At 41.0% G+C, this 19,288-nt stretch overlaps 1 protein-coding gene across 1 annotated transcript in view; it reads right to left on the bottom strand.

Moving 5' to 3' along the window:
• cacna1ha (calcium channel, voltage-dependent, T type, alpha 1H subunit a) overlaps positions 1–19,288 on the bottom strand; it is a 120,060-nt gene that overhangs the window by 89,903 nt on the left and 10,869 nt on the right. Inside the window, exons 4-5 of the mRNA XM_060943017.1 lie at positions 5,901–6,060; positions 1,737–2,040 (exon numbers count right to left, since the gene is read on the bottom strand). Coding sequence (XP_060799000.1) covers positions 1,737–2,040; positions 5,901–6,060 — 464 coding nt within the window. The remainder of the gene's footprint in view (positions 1–1,736; positions 2,041–5,900; positions 6,061–19,288) is intronic.

Below are 19,288 nucleotides of genomic sequence, written 5' to 3'. Positions count from 1 at the left end.
ATTACATTGTGTTATGCAGAGCCAGATCTCTGCACTACAGTATATGCGTGATTAGCTATGGGACACTTCTCAGCTTGTTAGCTGTCTGTTGCTTGTCCTCTCCTCACCTTTGGCTAATGGAGGTCCAATGCGTGACTAAAGGTCTGGTCATGTTGCCATGTTTACACAGTGGCAGTCTCTCCTGATCTATTATAGAATGCCATGTTTTATTGGTTACCCAGTCAGTGAAGTGGGCAAGTGCCTGACCCACAAAACCAAACTAATGAGAATGACCTGCAGGTGTAAGACACTCATTAACAGAGAACAGAGAGCACTATGTGATTGTCGCGCCTGGTTCACACCCCGTCCAAGAGCTTGGCTATGCATATTCAAGCTTGTTTGAGATTAATGACTGTTTGATACACTGTTTGAGACGTGCGTTGAGGGGCAGGAGGCCATAGTGAAACGATGATGAATTAATATACAAGTAGATGCACTGCCTTTTTATGACATTCTGGGAAGCATTTCAATTTCACAGACACAGATGGCCAACAATGTTCAAAATCTTAGTGATCAAAAAAGAAGGGTAATCATTGTAGAGCTGTGTGATGGAGCCGAATAATGATGACTAAATCATCACATTTGCTCAGAAGGTGTTTAATTTTTTGGTGCAGCAGGGGTCTGTCTAATATGACTCTGTTTTTCTGAAGGAACAGCATTATTTAGCCAGTAAAAAGCATTTAAACATATACAGTACTGTGCAAAAGTCTTAGGCACTTGTAAAGAAATGCTGTACACCAAAAATGGCTTAAAAATAATGAAATGAAATGTTTCAACATAAAAAAAACCTATAAACAGCAGTAAGCCATAATAAATGAAACAAAGTCAATATTTGGCGTGAGACGACCCTTTGCTTTAAAAAAAAAAAGTAGTCTCAGGTACAATGAGTGCAGTTTTATAAGGAAATGAGCTGTAGGTTTTACTGAGCATCTTGCAGAACCAGCCACAGTTCTTCTGGACACTTTGTCACACTTGCTTCTTAATTTTGCACCAAAACCCAGTAGCCTTCATTATGCTTTCTTTTTTAATCTGAAAAGTGCTCTCTTATGTAATAAGCTGCTCAGATACAAACTTTTTTCCTGTAACATTTAATTTTGTGGCGGCACGGTGGTGTAGTGGTTAGCGCTGTCGCCTCACAGCAAGAAGGTCCGGGTTCGAGCCCCGTGGCTGGCGAGGGCCTTTCTGTGTGGAGTTTGCATGTTCTCCCCGTGTCCGCGTGGGTTTCCTCCGGGTGCTCCGGTTTCCCCCACAGTCCAAAGACATGCAGGTTAGGTTAACTGGTGACTCTAAATTGACCGTAGGTGTGAATGTGAGTGTGAATGGTTGTCTGTGTCTATGTGTCAGCTCTGTGATGACCTGGCGACTTGTCCAGGGTGTACCCCGCCTTTCGCCCGTAGTCAGCTGGGATAGGCTCCAGCTTGCCTGCGACCCTGTAGAAGGATAAAGCGGCTAGAGATAATGAGATGAGATGAGATGAGATTTAATTTTGTGCTGGAAAACAAATGTTTGGAACTCTAAAATGTTTTTGTACTGATTCGATAATGTAGAAGTCATCAAATAGAACACTATAACAAAGTTTGTATGAAAAAAAGATACGTGCCTAAGACTTTTGCACAGTATTATATATTCGGAAAAACCTGTTATTACAAAAAAATAATTGCTGCCATTGAACTTTGCAGTATTCGGTATACACTTACCTGGAAAATAGCAATCCATGCATATCCAATATTGTCAAAGTTCACAGCCCCTTTGTGAGGGTTGTGATCCCCGGGCTGACAAACACTGTAGTACTGGTTCCAATTCACGCAGCCGTTCCTGGCATCAGGGCTACTGAAGGTCTGTCCAAGGGATACATTTAGATTGCACTCCATCTCACCCTCTTTGTAATGGGGCACGTCAGTGCACTTGAGCATGCCATTATTTATCATGGAGCAGATAAATGGGCTCTCCTCCCCATCCTCATGCATGTAATATGGACTCATGAAGGACAGATTATACAATCTATGGAGAGAATAATAAAGTGAATTTACTTAGTCACTCATTACATAAATAAGAAAGACCCAAATGGGCAAACAAGAATGGACAGATGTAAATTATGGAAGGATTTTTTGGACTTTTTTGGTCATCTTTGTTTGGTGTGGAAGCCATGGCCTAATGGTTAGAGAATCAGCTTTGGTACCAAAAAGTTACTGGTTGGAGTCCCTGGACCAGCAGGAATGGCTAAAGTGCCCTTGAGCAAGGCATCTATTCTAATCCCCAACTGCTCCCCAGGCTGTTCTCGGTATGTTGCATGTCGCTCTGGATAAGAGCATCTGCTAAATGCCATTAGTGTAATGTAATCTTAAATGAAGCCATGCCTTGATGAGAGCATTGACAGATTGTATTCTCAGTTGAATTTTGACACCAAAATATCATGGCGACATACAATGCAACATGCAATTTTTCAAGTCACTTTATTTACAGTGGTGCTTGAAAGTTTGTGAACCCTATAGAATTTTCTATATTTCTGCATAAATATGACCTAAAACATCATCAGATTTTCACACAAGTCCTAAAAGTAGATAAAGAGAACCCAGTTAAACAAATAAGACTAAAATATTATATTTGGTCATTTATTTATTGAGGAAAATGATCCAATATTACATATCTGTGAGTGGCAAAAGTATGTGAACCTTTGCTTTCAGTATCTGGTGTGACCCCCTTGTGCAGCAATAACTGCAACTAAACATTTCCGGTAACTGTTGATCAGTCCTGCACACCGGCTTGGAGGAATTTTAGCCCATTCCTCCATACAGAACAGCTTCAACTCTGGGATGTTGGTGGGTTTCCTCACATGAACTGCTCGCTTCAGGTCCTTCCACAACATTTCCATTGGATTAAGGTCAGGACTTTGACTTGGCCATTCCAAAACATTAACTTTATTCTTCTTTAACCATTCTTTGGTAGAACGACTTGTGTGCTTGGGGTCGTTGTCTTGCTGCATGGCCCACCTTCTCTTGAGATTCAGTTCATGGACAGATGTCCTGACATTTTCCTTTAGAATTCGCTGGTATAATTCAGAATTCATTGTTCCATCAATGATGGCAAGCCGTCCTGCCCAGATGCAGCAAAACAGGCCCAAACCATGATACTACCACCACCATGTTTCACAGATAGGATAAGGTTATTTTGCTGGAATGCAGTGTTTTCCTTTCTCCAAACATGATGCTTCTCATTTAAACCAAAAAGTTCTATTTTGGTCTCATCCGTCCACAAAACATTTTTCCAATAGCCTTCTGGCTTGTCCAAGTGATCTTTATCAAACTGCAGACGAGCAGTAATATTCTTTTTGGACAGCAGTGGCTTTCTCCTTCCAAACTTGCCTTGCACACCATTGTTGTTCAGTGTTCTCCTGATGGTGACCTCATGAACATTAATATTAACCAATGTGAGAGAGACCATCGGTTGCTTAGAAGTTACCCTGGGGTCCTTTGTGACCTCACCGACTATTACACGCCTTGCTCTTGGAGTGATCTTTGTTGGTCGACCACTCCTGGGGAGGGTAACAATGGTCTTGAATTTCCTCCATTTGTACACAATCTGTCTGACTGTGGATTGGTGAAGTCCAAACTCTTTAGAGATGGTTTTGTAACCTTTTCCAGCCTGATGAGCATCAACAACGCTTTTACTGAGGTCCTCAGAAATCTCCTTTGTTCGTGCCATGATACACTTCCACAAACATGTGTTGTGAAGATCAGACTTTGATAGATCCCTGTTCTTTAAATAAAACAGGGTGCCCACTCACACCTGATTGTCATCCCATTGATTGAAAACACCTGACTCTAATTTCACCTTCAAATTAACTGCTAATCCTAAAGGTTCACATACTTTTGCCACTCACAGATATGTAATATTGGATCATTTTCCTCAATAAATAAATGACCAAGGATAATATTTTTGTCTCATTTGTTTAACTGGGTTCTCTTTATCTACTTTTAGGACTTGTGTGAAAATCTGATGATGTTTTAGGTCATATTTATGCAGAAATATATAAAATTCTAAAGGGTTCACAAACTTTCAAGCACCACTGTATATAGGACATTTTTAAAACAACCTACAGTTGACCAAAGTGCTTTACAGAGTTAACAGATAAAAATATATCACCAAATTTCATAAATCACTGAACTTTCATTTTAATTTTTAATCAAAATATTTCAAACTGAATTGAGGAACGCTTTGCCATTTTGCATATTGAATTGCCAAGTGCAAAATTCATTTTCAAATTGCATGACGAAATTGCAGAATGCATTTCCATTTGAATAACGAGTCCAAAGAGCAACCATAGGTGAATAGGCCATATTACAATAGCTAGCTATAGACCCCTTTCACTGACGTCACCCGAAACCGGAAGTAAACAGACCCTGCGCCATTTTGGAAGACCAACAAACTCATGATTAGGGGGAAATAACGGCAGCGGTATGTGAACCCACGAGAATAAAGTGGAGTGGCAAACGACTTAAACAAACAAATCTGAGCTGTTTTATTTATGATTTATTGGCCCAACAGTAGACTTGAAAGAAACCTGTGTGAGACTTGGCAAAAAACTGTGGATATAATGGATAAGTCTGTGCATGATCTGCGGACACTTTGAGGTAAGCAAACACAAGAAATTCAGATTTAAAACATGCTAAATTGGCCCCAAGTTGATAACTGTATGAGGAGCAAGCCTCCCAGACTTCTACAATTTAATAATAATAATAATTTAGGATGGTTTGGGGCTTGCTCGCTGCTGCCAGGTTGGTTGTTGAGTAGCCTGACTGTTTTTTTTTTCTTGCGTGTGGTATCATTGTTGACGCGAGGTTGTTTTTTGAACATGCCAATGCAGACACGATTTCCCCTGATGAGTTATGACTTCAGACGTGATGCATGTGTGGAGTCCGCATGATATGTGCGTAAGATAGGCTTCTCATGTGTTTGGAGATCCGCGCTCCGAGACAAGCGCAAGGCTTCTCATGTGTTTGGAGATCTGCGCTCCGAGACAAGCGCAAGCCCCCCCCCCAAGGGAAAAAAAGGGAACCCCCGAAAATATCGGCATAGTTCAAACACTGAGTGTAGGCACTGGGTGTAAACAACAAATAGTTTACAATGTCTGGGTAGCAAACAGATGGCAGAATTGGTGTCCGGTCCTCCTTATGTTTCCATTCTCCCTTGCCGCGAGTCTTATCATATGGGTCAAACCCATCAATCACAGCCAGTTTCTCCACATGCCGTGCCCTTTCTGCAGCTGGTAATGTACTCACATAACCAGAATTATCAGCCATCGTGTCACTTTACTCTCGCTCGTACTTTGTTTTATATTGTGAGTGTATGTACTTGGTCTTCCAATATGGCGCCTAACAAAATCTTGCAGCGCGGTGACGTCATGTGAAAGGGGTCTATAGACAGGGAAAAAAGGAGCTGAGTAACAATCAGTGAATAAAAGCCACAATGCGATGCCTTAACATAGTAGTTCTTCAATCGTCTTTCACTAGACCTTGATAAAAATGGAGACAAGTTTTTAGGGATAAACAGAGCTGACAAAACCTGCAGAGAGTGCTAATTTGTTCCATTACATCAAAACCTGCTCAGGCTTGAAGTACATTTGTGTTTGTATATATTAGTGGTATATGCATCTTCATTGCTCAAGGGCGGTTGCTCTGCACTGATTTTACACCAGGATGTGATGTGCAGTTTACAGGACTGTAAACACTTGAAATGTCATTGCTGATGGCAAGAGCTGACTGTCGCTTTGGATCACATCTGAAACTCCTGACACACTCCTGGAGAGACAGGGACAAAGCAGGAAGGAAATCGAGGGGAGAACAAAAGATAAATGCACTTACTCCTTTGCATTGTTGTCCAGGAAACACCTGTTCCTCAGAAGACCAGCCCAGAGCTGCACCCCAACAATGCCGAATATAAAGAACACAAAAAAGCACAGCAGGAGGACATTGCCTAACATAGGCAGAGTATCTAGGAGCAGAGTCACCAGTATCCTCATACCTGCACAGACAAAGGAGCGGGGGGGGGGGGGGGGGGGGGGGGGGGGGGGATATGCGTTTGCAAGTCAAACGTTTTATATCAAACTTTTATGCAATTGATAAGATATTTTATTTCACCAAAGAATAGGCATATTTTTGGCAGCGTCATATCATCTCATTTCACCAAATCTATGTTGTTTGATGAACATAATTGAACCCTGGGACACTTAAAGAACCTGCAGGCTTTAAAGCATATACGCAGAACCATGGCCTCACTTTTTGTTTATAAATGCCTTGAGACCTCAAGAATGACAAATAGTGGAGCAATATCAGAAAGGAGTTCGACAGTGTAAAATTGCAAAGAGTTTGAACATATCATCATCTACAGTGCATAATATCATCAAAAGATTCAGAGAATCTGGAAGAATCTCTGTGCGTAAGGGTCAAGGCCAGAAAACCATACTGGGTGCCCGTGATCTTCGGGCCCTTAGACGGCACTGCATCACATACAGGCATGCTTCTGTATTGGAAATCACAAAATGGGCTCAGGAATATTTCCAGAGAACATTATCTGTGAACACAATTCACCGTGCCATCCGCCGTTGCCAGCTAAAACTCTATAGTTCAAAGAAGAAACCGTATCTAAACATGATCCAGAAGCGCAGACGTCTTCTCTGGGCCAAGGCTCATTTAAAATGGACTGTGGCAAAGTGGAAAACTGTTCTGTGGTCAGACGAATCAAAATTTGAAGTTCTTTATGGAAATCAGGGACGCCGTGTCATTCGGACTAAAGAGGAGAAGGACGACCCGAGTTGTTATCAGCGCTCAGTTCAGAAGCCTGCATCTCTGATGGTATGGGGTTGCATTAGTGCACGTGGCATGGGCAGCTTACACATCTGGAAAGACACCATCAATGCTGAAAGGTATATCCAGGTTCTAGAGCAACATATGTTCCCTTCCAGATGACGTCTCTTTCAGGGAAGACCTTGCATTTTCCAACATGACAATGCCAAACCACATACTGCATCAATTACAGCATCATGGCTGCGTAGAAGAAGGGTCCGGGTACTGAACTGGCCAGCCTGCAGTCCAGATCTTTCACCCATAGAAAACATTTGGCGCACCATAAAACGGAAGATATGACAAAAAAGACCTAAGACAGTTGAGCAACTGGAATCCTACATTAGACAAGAATGGGTTAACATTCCTATCCCTAAACTTGAGCAACTTGTCTCCTCAGTCCCCAGACATTTACAGACTGTTGTAAAGAGAAAAGGGGATGTCTCACAGTGGTAAACATGGCCTTGTCCCAACTTTGAGATGTGTTGTTGTCATGAAATTTAAAATCACCTAATTTTTCTCTTTAAATGATACATTTTCTCAGTTTAAACATTTGATATGTCATCTATGTTCTATTCTGAATAAAATATGGAATTTTGAAACTTCCACATCATTGCACTCTGTTTTTATTTACAATTTGTACTTTGTCCCAACTTTTTTGGAATCGGGGTTGTAGGTAGCAGTCTGAGTGAATGACCTTGACATCCATGACGTCACAGCAGGAAGTCTATTGGTCTCATCGACATTTCCGCTATACTAAAACACAGAGCTGACTGCAACGCCGATCCTCCATTTTGAGCTAATTTATCGGCATGCCATGTAGATGTGTTGCTGGTGGGTGCAGCAACACAACAGAAGGTGGATTTACGTTGCATTCATGGCCCAAGAATGTTCAAACTGCAAAGATTTGGACGCGTTTTGCGAGAAGTTCACGGGCACATTGGGTGCCTACGAAGTGGTCTCTCCTCTGCTCTGCACATTTTAATGAAGACTCATACGAGATCTCTGATCTGTTGAGGAGCGTTGGCTATAAGCGTGTACTGAAAGAGGGTGCAGTACCAACAATTAAAAGAAAAGAAAACTACAAGAAAAGTAAAGTATTTATTTTATTTTTTTTAAAAAGGAAAGTAAGTTCAGTTGCACCAGTTCTCCCAGAGTATGAGCTAAAACCCGGGATGGAACAGGACATATTATCGCTCGGCAGTGACCTCTCCATGGTTGTTGCTAAAACCGGTGATGTCCCGTTTTAGTAATTGCCTGAGCCGAGCAGTAATGGCGGAGTACTCAGTATGGAGAAAATGGAGAATGAGTGGACCAGCCGTCTGATTTCTCTGCTGGATATGCTTGCCTCAGCAGCAATATCTCGCTCTTATGTGGAAGAAGCAAATGAATGGAGAACTGAATGAACAACTGAAATTCAGATTGTTTCAAAACAATCGGCCACAAGATCGGCCTTCAAGAAGCGAAAACACAGACGGGTAAGCTGCGATTTTCATTTGTTTACCTGCATTTAGATTAATACATGTAACTTGTATTGTGTATTTAAGTTCCTGGTATAAGATTACTTAATTTGCTCCAGAATGTGATTGTCTCAGTTCATCTGATTATTTAATTAGCTTTTTATGTTTTATCAGTAAAAATGCATGCATGTGCATGTATGTTGCATAAGTTATAACACCTATCCTGTTTTAATGAGAGTCAACCCACAATCAGTGAAGTCAAATCAGTCTTAGTTGAGTAAGTCGGTAATGGTATTTCTTACTTTCACCATCAATTTTTATTTATATGACTTTGGTCTATAGCTGTAAAAGGCCTCGGCCTTAAAACCGGTTACCGCTGTGATGTCACGCACTCAGGGCTGGCTGCTCAGCAGGGCAGCTCGAATGCCAACTTTGCAGTCGATTTTAACCCTTAAAAACATATAGATATTTTTTATTCCCATTTATGCAACATACAAGAATCAAGGCTGGAGATACTATCCACTCAGAAATTTATTTAAAAATAAAAGTTCTGCGTATATCTTTTAAGGGTTTGTGGGTAGGAATGAACTGTGTATAGATGATACACAATATTCAATGACATACCTCTGAGTATCAGAAAAACTCAGCACTGCACACAAGTATAATGCTTAATAGATCTTTGTGCCTAAGTAATCACACAGTAGTAAGACCACAGGGTCTGTCTGACTATTACAGTCAGAGTTTCAGATCCCAAACATGCAAGAAATACAATGCATTGCTAAGATACACCATCATAAAACCCTGCTTCAGGCTGAAACTGCTATTGATAAAATGCTAAAACATTGAAAAGAAAAAAATCAATATGAATTAGCCCATAAAATAATACACTGAGCCCTATTTTCATGATCAAACAAGTACAATGCCTAAGCCACCAATCAACAAGTGTTGTTCATTCTTGCTACTGCCTCAAATACCCTTAAAAAGATACTTCAAACCAAAGGAAGAAAAACTATTTTTTTATCCTTTTTGAATGAATTCAAAAATATAATCAGTTTGTCTGCTGGTTACACTCATCTCATTATCTGTAGCTGCTTTATCCTGTTCTACAGGGTCGCAGGCAAGCTGGAGCCTATCCCACCTGACTACGGGCGAAAGGCGGGGTACACCCTGGACAAGTCGCCAGGTCATCACAGGGCTAACACATAGACACAGACAACCATTCACACTCACATCTACGGTCAATTTAGAGTCACCAGTTAGCCTAACCTGCATGTCTTTGGACTGTGGGGGAAACCGGAGTACCCAGAGGAAACCTACGCAGACACGGGGAGAACATGCAAACTCCGCACAGAAAGGCCCTTGTCGGCCACGGGACTCGAACCTGGACCTTCTTGCTGTGAGGTGACAGCGCTAACCACTACACCACCGTGCTGCCCCCTGGTTACACTGATGTTTTCATATACAGTACCAAAGTTTATATACCCATCCATCCATTATTCATAACCGCTTATCCTGTGCAGGGTCACGAGGAAGCTGGAGCCTACCCAGCTGACTATGGGCGAGAGGCGGGGTACACCATCGATAAGTCACCAGATCATCGCAGGGCTGACACACAGAGACAAACAACCATTCACACTCATGGTCAATTCTGAGCCACCAATTAACCTAATCTGCATGTCTTTGGACTGTGGGGGAAACCGGAGCACCTGGAGGAAACCCACACGGACACGGAGAGAACATGCAAACTCCACACAGAAAGGCCCTCGCCGGCCATTGGGCTCGAATCCAGAACTTGAGGCGACAGCGCTAACCACTATACCACCGTGCCTATGAATTCAAAAATTTGAATTTTAATTCAGGGTAAACAAGCCTGGATCTAATCAACCTCAATCATGGCCAAATCCCAACATACCACTGAGGTCCTGGAGAGGCGCTGGCTTCTTTGTCATGTGCCATGACGATGTAAGGTGACTTGGAATAGGAGCACACCTGTGGGATTTTCTCAGTTTTAAGTTGCTTGGGCTTGAACCTAAAACTTTCTTACTACAAGGCGACAGTGTTAACCACTACACCACCGTGCTGCCCACACCCATACTCATTCATATGTTTTTCATATGTATTTTGACTATTTTCAATATTGTAGAACAATACTGAAGACATTAAAACTATAAAATAACATATGGAACATATATGGAATCATGTAGTAAAGAAAAAAGTGTTTAAAAAACAAAATATGTTTGATATTTTAGATTCTTCAAAATAGCCACCACCTTGATGACGCTGTGTACACTATTGGCATTATCTTCACCAGCTTCATGAGGGAGTCACCTGGAATGCTTTTCAATTAACAGGTGTGTCTCATCAAAAGTTAATTAGCAGACGAGTTTCTTGCCTTCTTTAATGCATTTGAGATCAAACAATAAATAGTAAATAATAAAAATACAGTAAATAGCCCTATTCTACAACTGTAGTAATCCATATTATGTCAAGAACCACTCAGCTAAATAAAGAGAAACGACATCCATCATTACTTTAGGACATAAAGTGACTTAATTAATAAAAATGCATTAAAAACACTGAATTAAAAGATGTTCAAACTTTTGACTGGGACTATAAATTCTATAAACTTTCAATCATTCATTCATGAGATATTGCATTAAAGATAATGTCTGACAGTGGGACGCATGAACAACTCAAAAACCTAATGCCTCCACCACTTAGGCTACGTTTACATTAGACCGTATCTGTCTCGTTTTCTTCGCGGATGCACTGTCTGTTTACATTAAACCACCTGGAAAAGCCGGGAAACGGGAATCCGCCAGCGTCCACGTATTCAATCTAGATCGTATCTGGTCCGGTGCTGTGTAAACATTGAGATACGCGAATACGCTGTGCTGAGCTCTAGCTGGCGTCTCATTGGACAACGTCACTGTGACATCCACCTTCCTGATTCGCTGGCGTTGGTCATGTGACGCGACTGCTGAAAAACGGCGCGGACTTCCGCCTTGTATCACCTTTCATTAAAGAGTATAAAAGTATGAAAATACTGCAAATACTGATGCAAATACTGCCCATTGTGTAGTTATGATTGTCTTTAGGCTTGCCATCCTTCCACTTGCAAGTAGTAAGTGATACGCGCTGGGATCACACACACAGCGGCTCAGTCCCGAATCGTGGCTTGTGCACTTCACTCGCGCGCTGTGTGAGCTGCGCAGGGCCGGAGTGCGCACCCTCCAGAGGGCACTCGCTGTTCAGGGCAGAGTGATTTGGAGCGCAGGATGCCTGCGGAGCCGAGCGTATCCGTGTATTGGTGTTGCTGTGTGCACGGCTAACGGTTTTAGTGTAAACGCGAATCGTTTTAAGAACGTTAATCTGATGATCCGCTGATTCGACATAATGTAAACGTAGCCTTAGTAAGTAAATTAAGATTGTGGTATTGCATATCAAATGGTGTGGTTAGGTCCCTTCCTCCTCTAATTCCCTTTACAATGAGATCAAATATCCACACGATGGTGCAATGGTTAGCACCGTCACCTCACAGCAAGAAGGTCTAGGTTTGAACATTTTGGTCAACTGGGGTCTTTTTGTATAGAGTTTGCATGTTCTTCTTGTGTCTGTGTCGGTTTCCTCAGGGTGCTCCGGTTTCCTCCGCCAGTCCAAACACATGTGGATTAGGTCAACTGACAACACTAAATTGCCCATAGGAATGTGAGTGCAAATGGCTGTCTATCTCTCTGTGTTAGCCTTGCGATGCCTCTCATCCAGTGTCAACTGGGACTGGCTCCAGCTCACATGGAACCCGTAATGAATAAACAGTATAGAAAATGAATGAATGAATGAATGAATGAATGAATGAATGAGACAAAATGTGTGCAGTATGGTGGAGTGATAGCTTCATAATGATAATTCAGCTACATTTCACTTTCACACTCCTCAAACAAAGAAATTAGGCACATCTGTAGTTTCTTAAGCCGGTATCTCACTGGGCTGCGACAGTCTGTGACTAGTTGGAGACACAACAATTGCGATAAAACATGCGAATTCAGTTCTCGCACTTCAGTCAGTATCTCACTGGGCTGTGACAGCCTGCGACTAGTTGGAGACACAACAATTGCGATAAAAGATGCAAATTCAGTTCTCGCACTTCAGCCAGTATCTCACTTCACGGAAACTGACTTGAGAAGGGTTCATGACGGCTTTGCGACACCAGCGACGCATTTGTGGCTATTTTGAGAGAAATTTTGTCGCACTAATTTTTTGAACATGTTCAAAATTTCAGTGACGAAGGAGCGACACTTTGCGACTCTTGTGAGGAAATTGAGAAGCCCCGCAAATGTTTCAAGACACTTTTGAAACACTCTCGCGAATGATGTTCGCAATTTGTTGCAAGCTGTCACAGCCCAGTCAGATACATTTAGTAATTGGCCTTAGAGTGTCTTGCTCCTGTCAATTTTAGAACACTTCTGCACAAACTGGGTGCGATTCAGGTCAAATTTGTGGCCTATTTCAGATTTCACCTGCTGCTGTTCTAAATAATCTGACAAGCTTCCTATGGGAATAAGGTCAGATGATTTTTCAGTGCAGTCAAAGTGTCCCAGAGTTTGGGCAAAGACGATCCAGTTTTATGTTATGTCTAACATAAATATCCAGGTGTGCAACCTATTGACATCATACAGTATTGGTGGACACAACACCTGGCTGATATAACTCGAACAATATGTTTTCTGTCTTCTGATGCGCTCATTGCTGCGTATTACAGTTAATGCCTTGTCCGATTGAAAAAAATAAGAAATTGAACAAATGCGGTATATAATTAGTTCTATCAAAATGTGTCAGTCATGTGAATTGCATTTAGTTAGTCAGTTTATATTAAAATGGAGAGACATTAAATAGTGTTCATCCACAAAGCTGGGTTATAGAACATGTAACAGGATGTTTAAGCACATACAGGTAAAACCTTTCTCTTGCATTTGCACTAAGAGAAGGTTTCAGCAGACAGGAAAAGAAAGACACTGATTTGAATTAAGCACTGTGCTGGTAGATTTTGTATGTGTCGCACCCCCTGTCACAGGGCGGCACAGTGGTGTAGTGGTTAGCACTGTTGCCTCACAGGAAGAAGGTTCTGGGTTCGAGTCCAGTGGCCGACGAGGGCCTTTCTGTGTGGAGTTTCTCCCTGTGTCTGTGTGGGTTTCCTCCGGGTGCTCTGGTTTCCCCCAAAGACATGCAGGTTAGGTTAATTGGTAGCTCAAACTTGACCGTAGGCATGAATGAGAGTGTGAATGATTATTTGTCTCGATGTGTCAGCCTTGCAATGATCTGGTGACTTGTACAGGGTGTACCCTGGCTCTTGCCCATTGTCAGCTGGAATAAGCTCCAGTTTGCCCATGACCCTGCGCAGGATAAGTGGTTATGGATAATGGATGGACTCCAGTCACATCAACACAGGCATGTTTATTTCTGTCCATAAAAATAGCAAATGGGTGAAAACAGGAAAATTTTGCTTATCCAACCAAATTAGCAACATGCTTATGATCTACCTGTCAGGGTGCAGGCACTTACGGATGTATGTGCAGGGGAGAGCGGGGTAGCAACCAGGAAACGTAGCCAAATCACAAAACTAGAATCGTAGTCAAAAAGCAAGCAAGGGTCGTTGATCAGCAAACAGGGCAATAAAGAGGAGACAATAGGCGTAGAAGTAAAGAGATAGCAAGGGTCAGGAAAACTAGAGGCAGCCAGAGATAGAAAGGCTTGGCACTGTATGACTGGGTAAACTCAGAACGATACTTCGCAATGGCAGTGAGAGTGAGAGAGGCTTAAGTAGCCTGGCTGATTGTGAGTGAATGAGAGTTAGCTGTAATCAATAAGCCGGTGACAGGGAGCACTGTGGTTCTTGGGCATTGTAGTTCTGAGAAGCCATGTTTGTAGATCGGCTAGAACTGTCGCTCTCAATGCCCTTACTGACTATCACTATCACAAGTTACACTTGTGACTGCATTAAAATAGAGCTTATTATTACTTTTCTACTGCTATTGCAAGTGAAGAAAAATAGAGGAGCAGAGAAATCTGATCACATGATTGTGGTCTGAATGTGCACACAGTAAGCAATCCATGTAAGTTCAATGACAAGCTATTTGAATTGCTCAAGGAGAATAAAAGTGACAGAAAGTCCAGGAGGAACTTCTTCATGTGCAACTTCAAATCAGAAAAAGTTGGGACGGGATGTTGAAATTGAAATTAAAACTGAAAACGATTTATAAATCATCTTTGACCTGTGTTGCACTCAAAACAATACATCATCACATCATTTGGTGTTTTATAAATCATCTTTGACCTGTGTTGCACTCAAAACAATACATCATCACATTATTTGGTGTTTACTTCATGAATTTAATTTAGATTTAATATTTATTTATTTATTCAGATAAATTTAATTTTATATAGATATTTATGAAGTGTATATACGGAATGTAGTATATATTTAATTTTGTAATTAAATATTTATATGGATATTTATGAAGTGTATTGTGGGTGCAATCAGTTAATTATTGAAATTAAGTGATCAATCTCGTTAAATCAGTCTCATTAAATTTTGAAGGTTAATAATTAAAATGAATCAATCCCATTGAATCGTTTACTTTGACTCGTTTGAATTGAATCATACCATAGAATCACTCTCATTTGAAGTGAATCGTTCAGTGAATCGTTCAAGGAATCGTTCAATGAATCATTTAGGGAATCGTTCAATGAATCATACCATGAATCCTGGATAAATTACCAAACAGCTAGATTATGGTATATTTCCAAATTATTACAATCACTTACCATATTACATAACTTTTATATGCACCCTTTTTGAATTCTTTGAGAAGATTGGGGACTTCAGATGTTGTTCACACAAATAAACACAGTTTGTTTAATAAATGAATTTATTATACGAAGATAAAAGATAAAATAATAAATCAATATATACAAGCAGTGAGGTGTGTGTGTGTGTGAAGGACTTGACCATGTGTTTAGCCTCGTGTAGCTAACTACACGTGGTGGAGGCCTAGCTTGTTGGTAGCTAAACAAAAGAATGTTATCTAAACAGAACAAAGGATTAGCTCTGTGTTTAGCCTTGTGTTGCTAGTGTGAGTTTGCTAAAGGCCCTATGGCCTAGCTAGTGTGTGTTTGTTAGGCCTGGTGAGGCCTACTGAGCACGTGTTGCTAAAGACAAAGGTATTAGCCGTAGCTAACTAAAAGCTAGCTTGTGGATTTCTAGCTGAGGTGTGGTTTATCAGGCCTGATGGCCTGCTGAGCACATGGTAGGCCTTGATTAGCTTTGTGTTGCTAAGCAGACAAAAGGGAAGCTGTAGCTAACCCACTAGCTCATAACCATACTGAATCCACTGAAATCTTGAGATCAAGATGTATAATAATGAAATTATAATGTTAGTAAGAATAAAAGAGAGAGAAGCATGCGCAGCCTATCTATTAAACAATTGAGAGAACATAGTAGGGTTGGGCGGTATCCAAATTTTGATACCTTTAAACCGTCTCTGTGTTTTCCCGGGGTATACGGTATTACCGAGAAAAAAATAATATTTTGTTTCGGCCTACTGTGTAACGTGCGCCTATGCCTCAAATGTACTATTTAAAAGCAGCATAGCGAATTGTGTGCATTGTGGTATGGATTAAGCAGCAAAGCGAATTTTGTGCATTAAGTAGGGTTGCCACATCTGAGTTGTAAAAAACCGGGACACATCGGTCGGCGGCTGCGCCTGCGCGCACGTACGAGCGCGGGGGTTGAGGGCTGCGGACACGCACATCTACGATGCCTTATGCCTTATGTGAATGTTCACGTTTAAAAATAAAACAGTTCAACTGGTGCAGTTAGGCGTTTAGTTAAAATTCATTTTGTCTTCTTAACCCTTAAATGGGCACTACCACAAATATTATTACAAAAAATAATTTCATATAGGAATGATCTTATTTGGACGCCAATTTTTTTTTAAACAAATATTTAATAGTAGGCTAACAGCCCCCTGAAGAGTCTCTCCTCCCATTCCGTTTCCAAATCAAAATAATACAAATATAATCAATATAATTTCTCTCAGTCTGCTTCGTTGTTGTTTTAGCCTTTTCTCTGGAGAACTGAACTTTAAAAGTTAGACTATAATCAAACCAAATAGCCCTAATCCTTTGTTTTAATCACAAGAGAGAGGTGCTATGTTATTGGGACAACTGATTTATTCATTTCTCACGCCAGTGTTCAGGCATTCTTTTTTGATATATTTAATGATTTATTTAATGATTAATTTATTGATGAAATTGGCCCAGGCTTTAGAACCAGCCTTTATCAGAATCAGAACATAGGAAGTAGACAGCCAGCCTACTCGCGCACCGACCAAGGGAACTCTCACCTATTGTTTGGTATTACGGTATTCCAGTATCTTTGATTTCGCGCGGCCGCCGTTGTATTGACCACGATCACCTAGCAACGGCGACTGGCTGCGTGCGCAAACATTCGGTGAGGCCACACGAGCAGCTGCCTACAATATGCCCGCTTACGTGAAAACTATTAATATGTTAAGTGGCTGCGAGAAACATTAATGATTTGTGTTTATTTCAATGGGGATAATGTGAGGAAGTAAAAAACCGGGACAAAACGTGTCCCGGGAAGGTTATTCCATTTTCCTGGACATTTTCCATTTTCCACAAAAAACCGGGACAAACCTGGACGTGTGGCAACACTAGCATTAAGAGATATTTCAAAGCATCACGCAACTCTTCCTTCATCTTGAAAATAGCATTCAACTGTCGTTTACACATGTCTGCGTTGAAACGCCATTTGCAGCACTATTTCACCTGCTCCATCAAAAAAAAGTACACGATGAGCAGGATCATACCCTTTCAAGCATGGGAAATAAAAAAAAGAAAAAGAATCAACCAACACCCAAGTCCGTTTAGACTGCGCGATAAACCATATTCTTCAGCGCAAATGAGGCGAACCTAATTCAAATGCGTGATAGCTGCACAAGGCAAAATCATATGGGCCCACGTCATGCCATGGCGGGGAAATTAATAATCAAATGGCCTTACCTTGCTTAAAACGTTGTCTTGATCACATAACTCCTTACAATTATTCCACTTAAATCCATACGGTTTAACACACCCAACAAAGATAGCAAGCACATTGCTAATTCCCACCAGAAACCTAACAGTTTACGCTACGATGTTTTCTTCCGTTTCTTCAGTAGATGACATTTCAAACGTTTATTACCCACATCCCAAATGTCATACGTTATATTATTTTACCTTGTTGTTACTCATGTAACCTACTCAAAACACAACTCATTGGAGAGATCTCATGGAAGTGGAGTACCCCAGGCTATGGTGTGCCTTAGGGGACATATTAGATTTTTCGTTTGGTTTGAAACCAAAATACTGCCACACTGCTGATGTTGTATTTTTTTTTTTGCCACTAACTCGTTATCTTGACTTGCCATCTTTCAACCACGGTCTCAGTCTCTTTTTTTTTAAGATAGGACAGTATAGAGAGACAGGAAATGAGCGGGGGAGAGACAGACGGGATCAGGAAATAACCTCGGGTCGGAATCGAACCCGGGTCCCCGGATTTATGGTACGGTGCCTTAGCCATCTGAGCCATGACACCCCCGGTCTCAGTCTCTTGCGAAGCTTTCTGTCAGACTCCAAAATGTCACGCAGGGTTGCCATGGTAACGACATAAACAACCCTGCACGCGATGAGAACTTCTTTAGGAAATTGATAGAATTAGTGAAAATACGATCACACAGTTATTCGGGATGATCTTCAATTTATTATTTTATATTATGACCTCATGTACTCCATATTTATTTAGATATTATATATTTTTTTAAATGACGGTAATGAGACCGATACCGTTGGTACTTTTGGATACCTCGGGATACCTTCTTACCGTAATACCGCCCAACCCTAGAATATAGAACAAAATAAATCAACACGCTGCGTGTCTAACAGTGTAACAGATAAACCTGGGTTTAAATTCACACTATTTCAATAAAAGCAAATTCCTAAGACTATCCTAATTATGCCCAAATGCCAAAATCTTACTTAATCCTGCCTTTAGCAAGATATGAAAAACTATTCGCCGGTGTAGTCTCGGGCCTCGCCGTGGGAGCACGTGAGCCGCTCGTGATGGAGGCGGAGAAAACTTTCGGGTCCAGCGGAGCACTTGGGTGGTTCCCGTGGAAAGCAGAGGATTCTTGGTCCGAACCTCAGCGTTCGTGAGGAAAAGTCTCTGATCAGAATAAGATGCACAGCGCTTTTGAGTTAAAAAGGATTCAATCGCTTCTTAACTTTTGACTGCCTGGGCTGCAGTCGTGACGTCACTTCTAATGCAAGTAAACCGGTTGTAACTCAGGTTGAGTTTAAAGATCGCGCGACTCTAGAGTTCACCTTCGCCAAGGGTAAGAAAGAAAATCGCGCTGAGTGATGGATCTTGCAAGAAAGAAGACGTCTTTCTGGGTGGAGAGCACGCCTCTTTATACATCCAGATTCATCGGAAGCCAGACGTGAGAGACAAAGATGGAAGCGTTGTCCCATTGTTTTATGTTTCCTTGTATGATGACGTAGATGATCCCGCCCACGCGTGACGTAGGTCACACGGAAGTAGACTGGGAATTGTAGTTCTGACACAAGATGGCGGCATGATACCTACAGTATGTATATATGTATCTATATATATATATATATATATATATATATATATATATGTATATGTGTATATATATGTGTGTATATATATATATATATATATATATATATATATATATATATATATATATATATATATATATGTGTGTGTGTATATATATATATATATATAGTATGTAGTATATATTTATTTTTGTAATTATATATTTATATAGATATTCATGAAGTGGATATATGGTATATATTTTTATA

Source organism: Neoarius graeffei, chromosome 16, assembly GCF_027579695.1.
Source record: "Neoarius graeffei isolate fNeoGra1 chromosome 16, fNeoGra1.pri, whole genome shotgun sequence".
Taxonomy (NCBI): Eukaryota; Metazoa; Chordata; class Actinopteri; order Siluriformes; family Ariidae; genus Neoarius; species Neoarius graeffei.
Note: the sequence above shows the minus strand (reverse complement) of the source record. Positions and strands in the feature narration are given on the sequence as shown.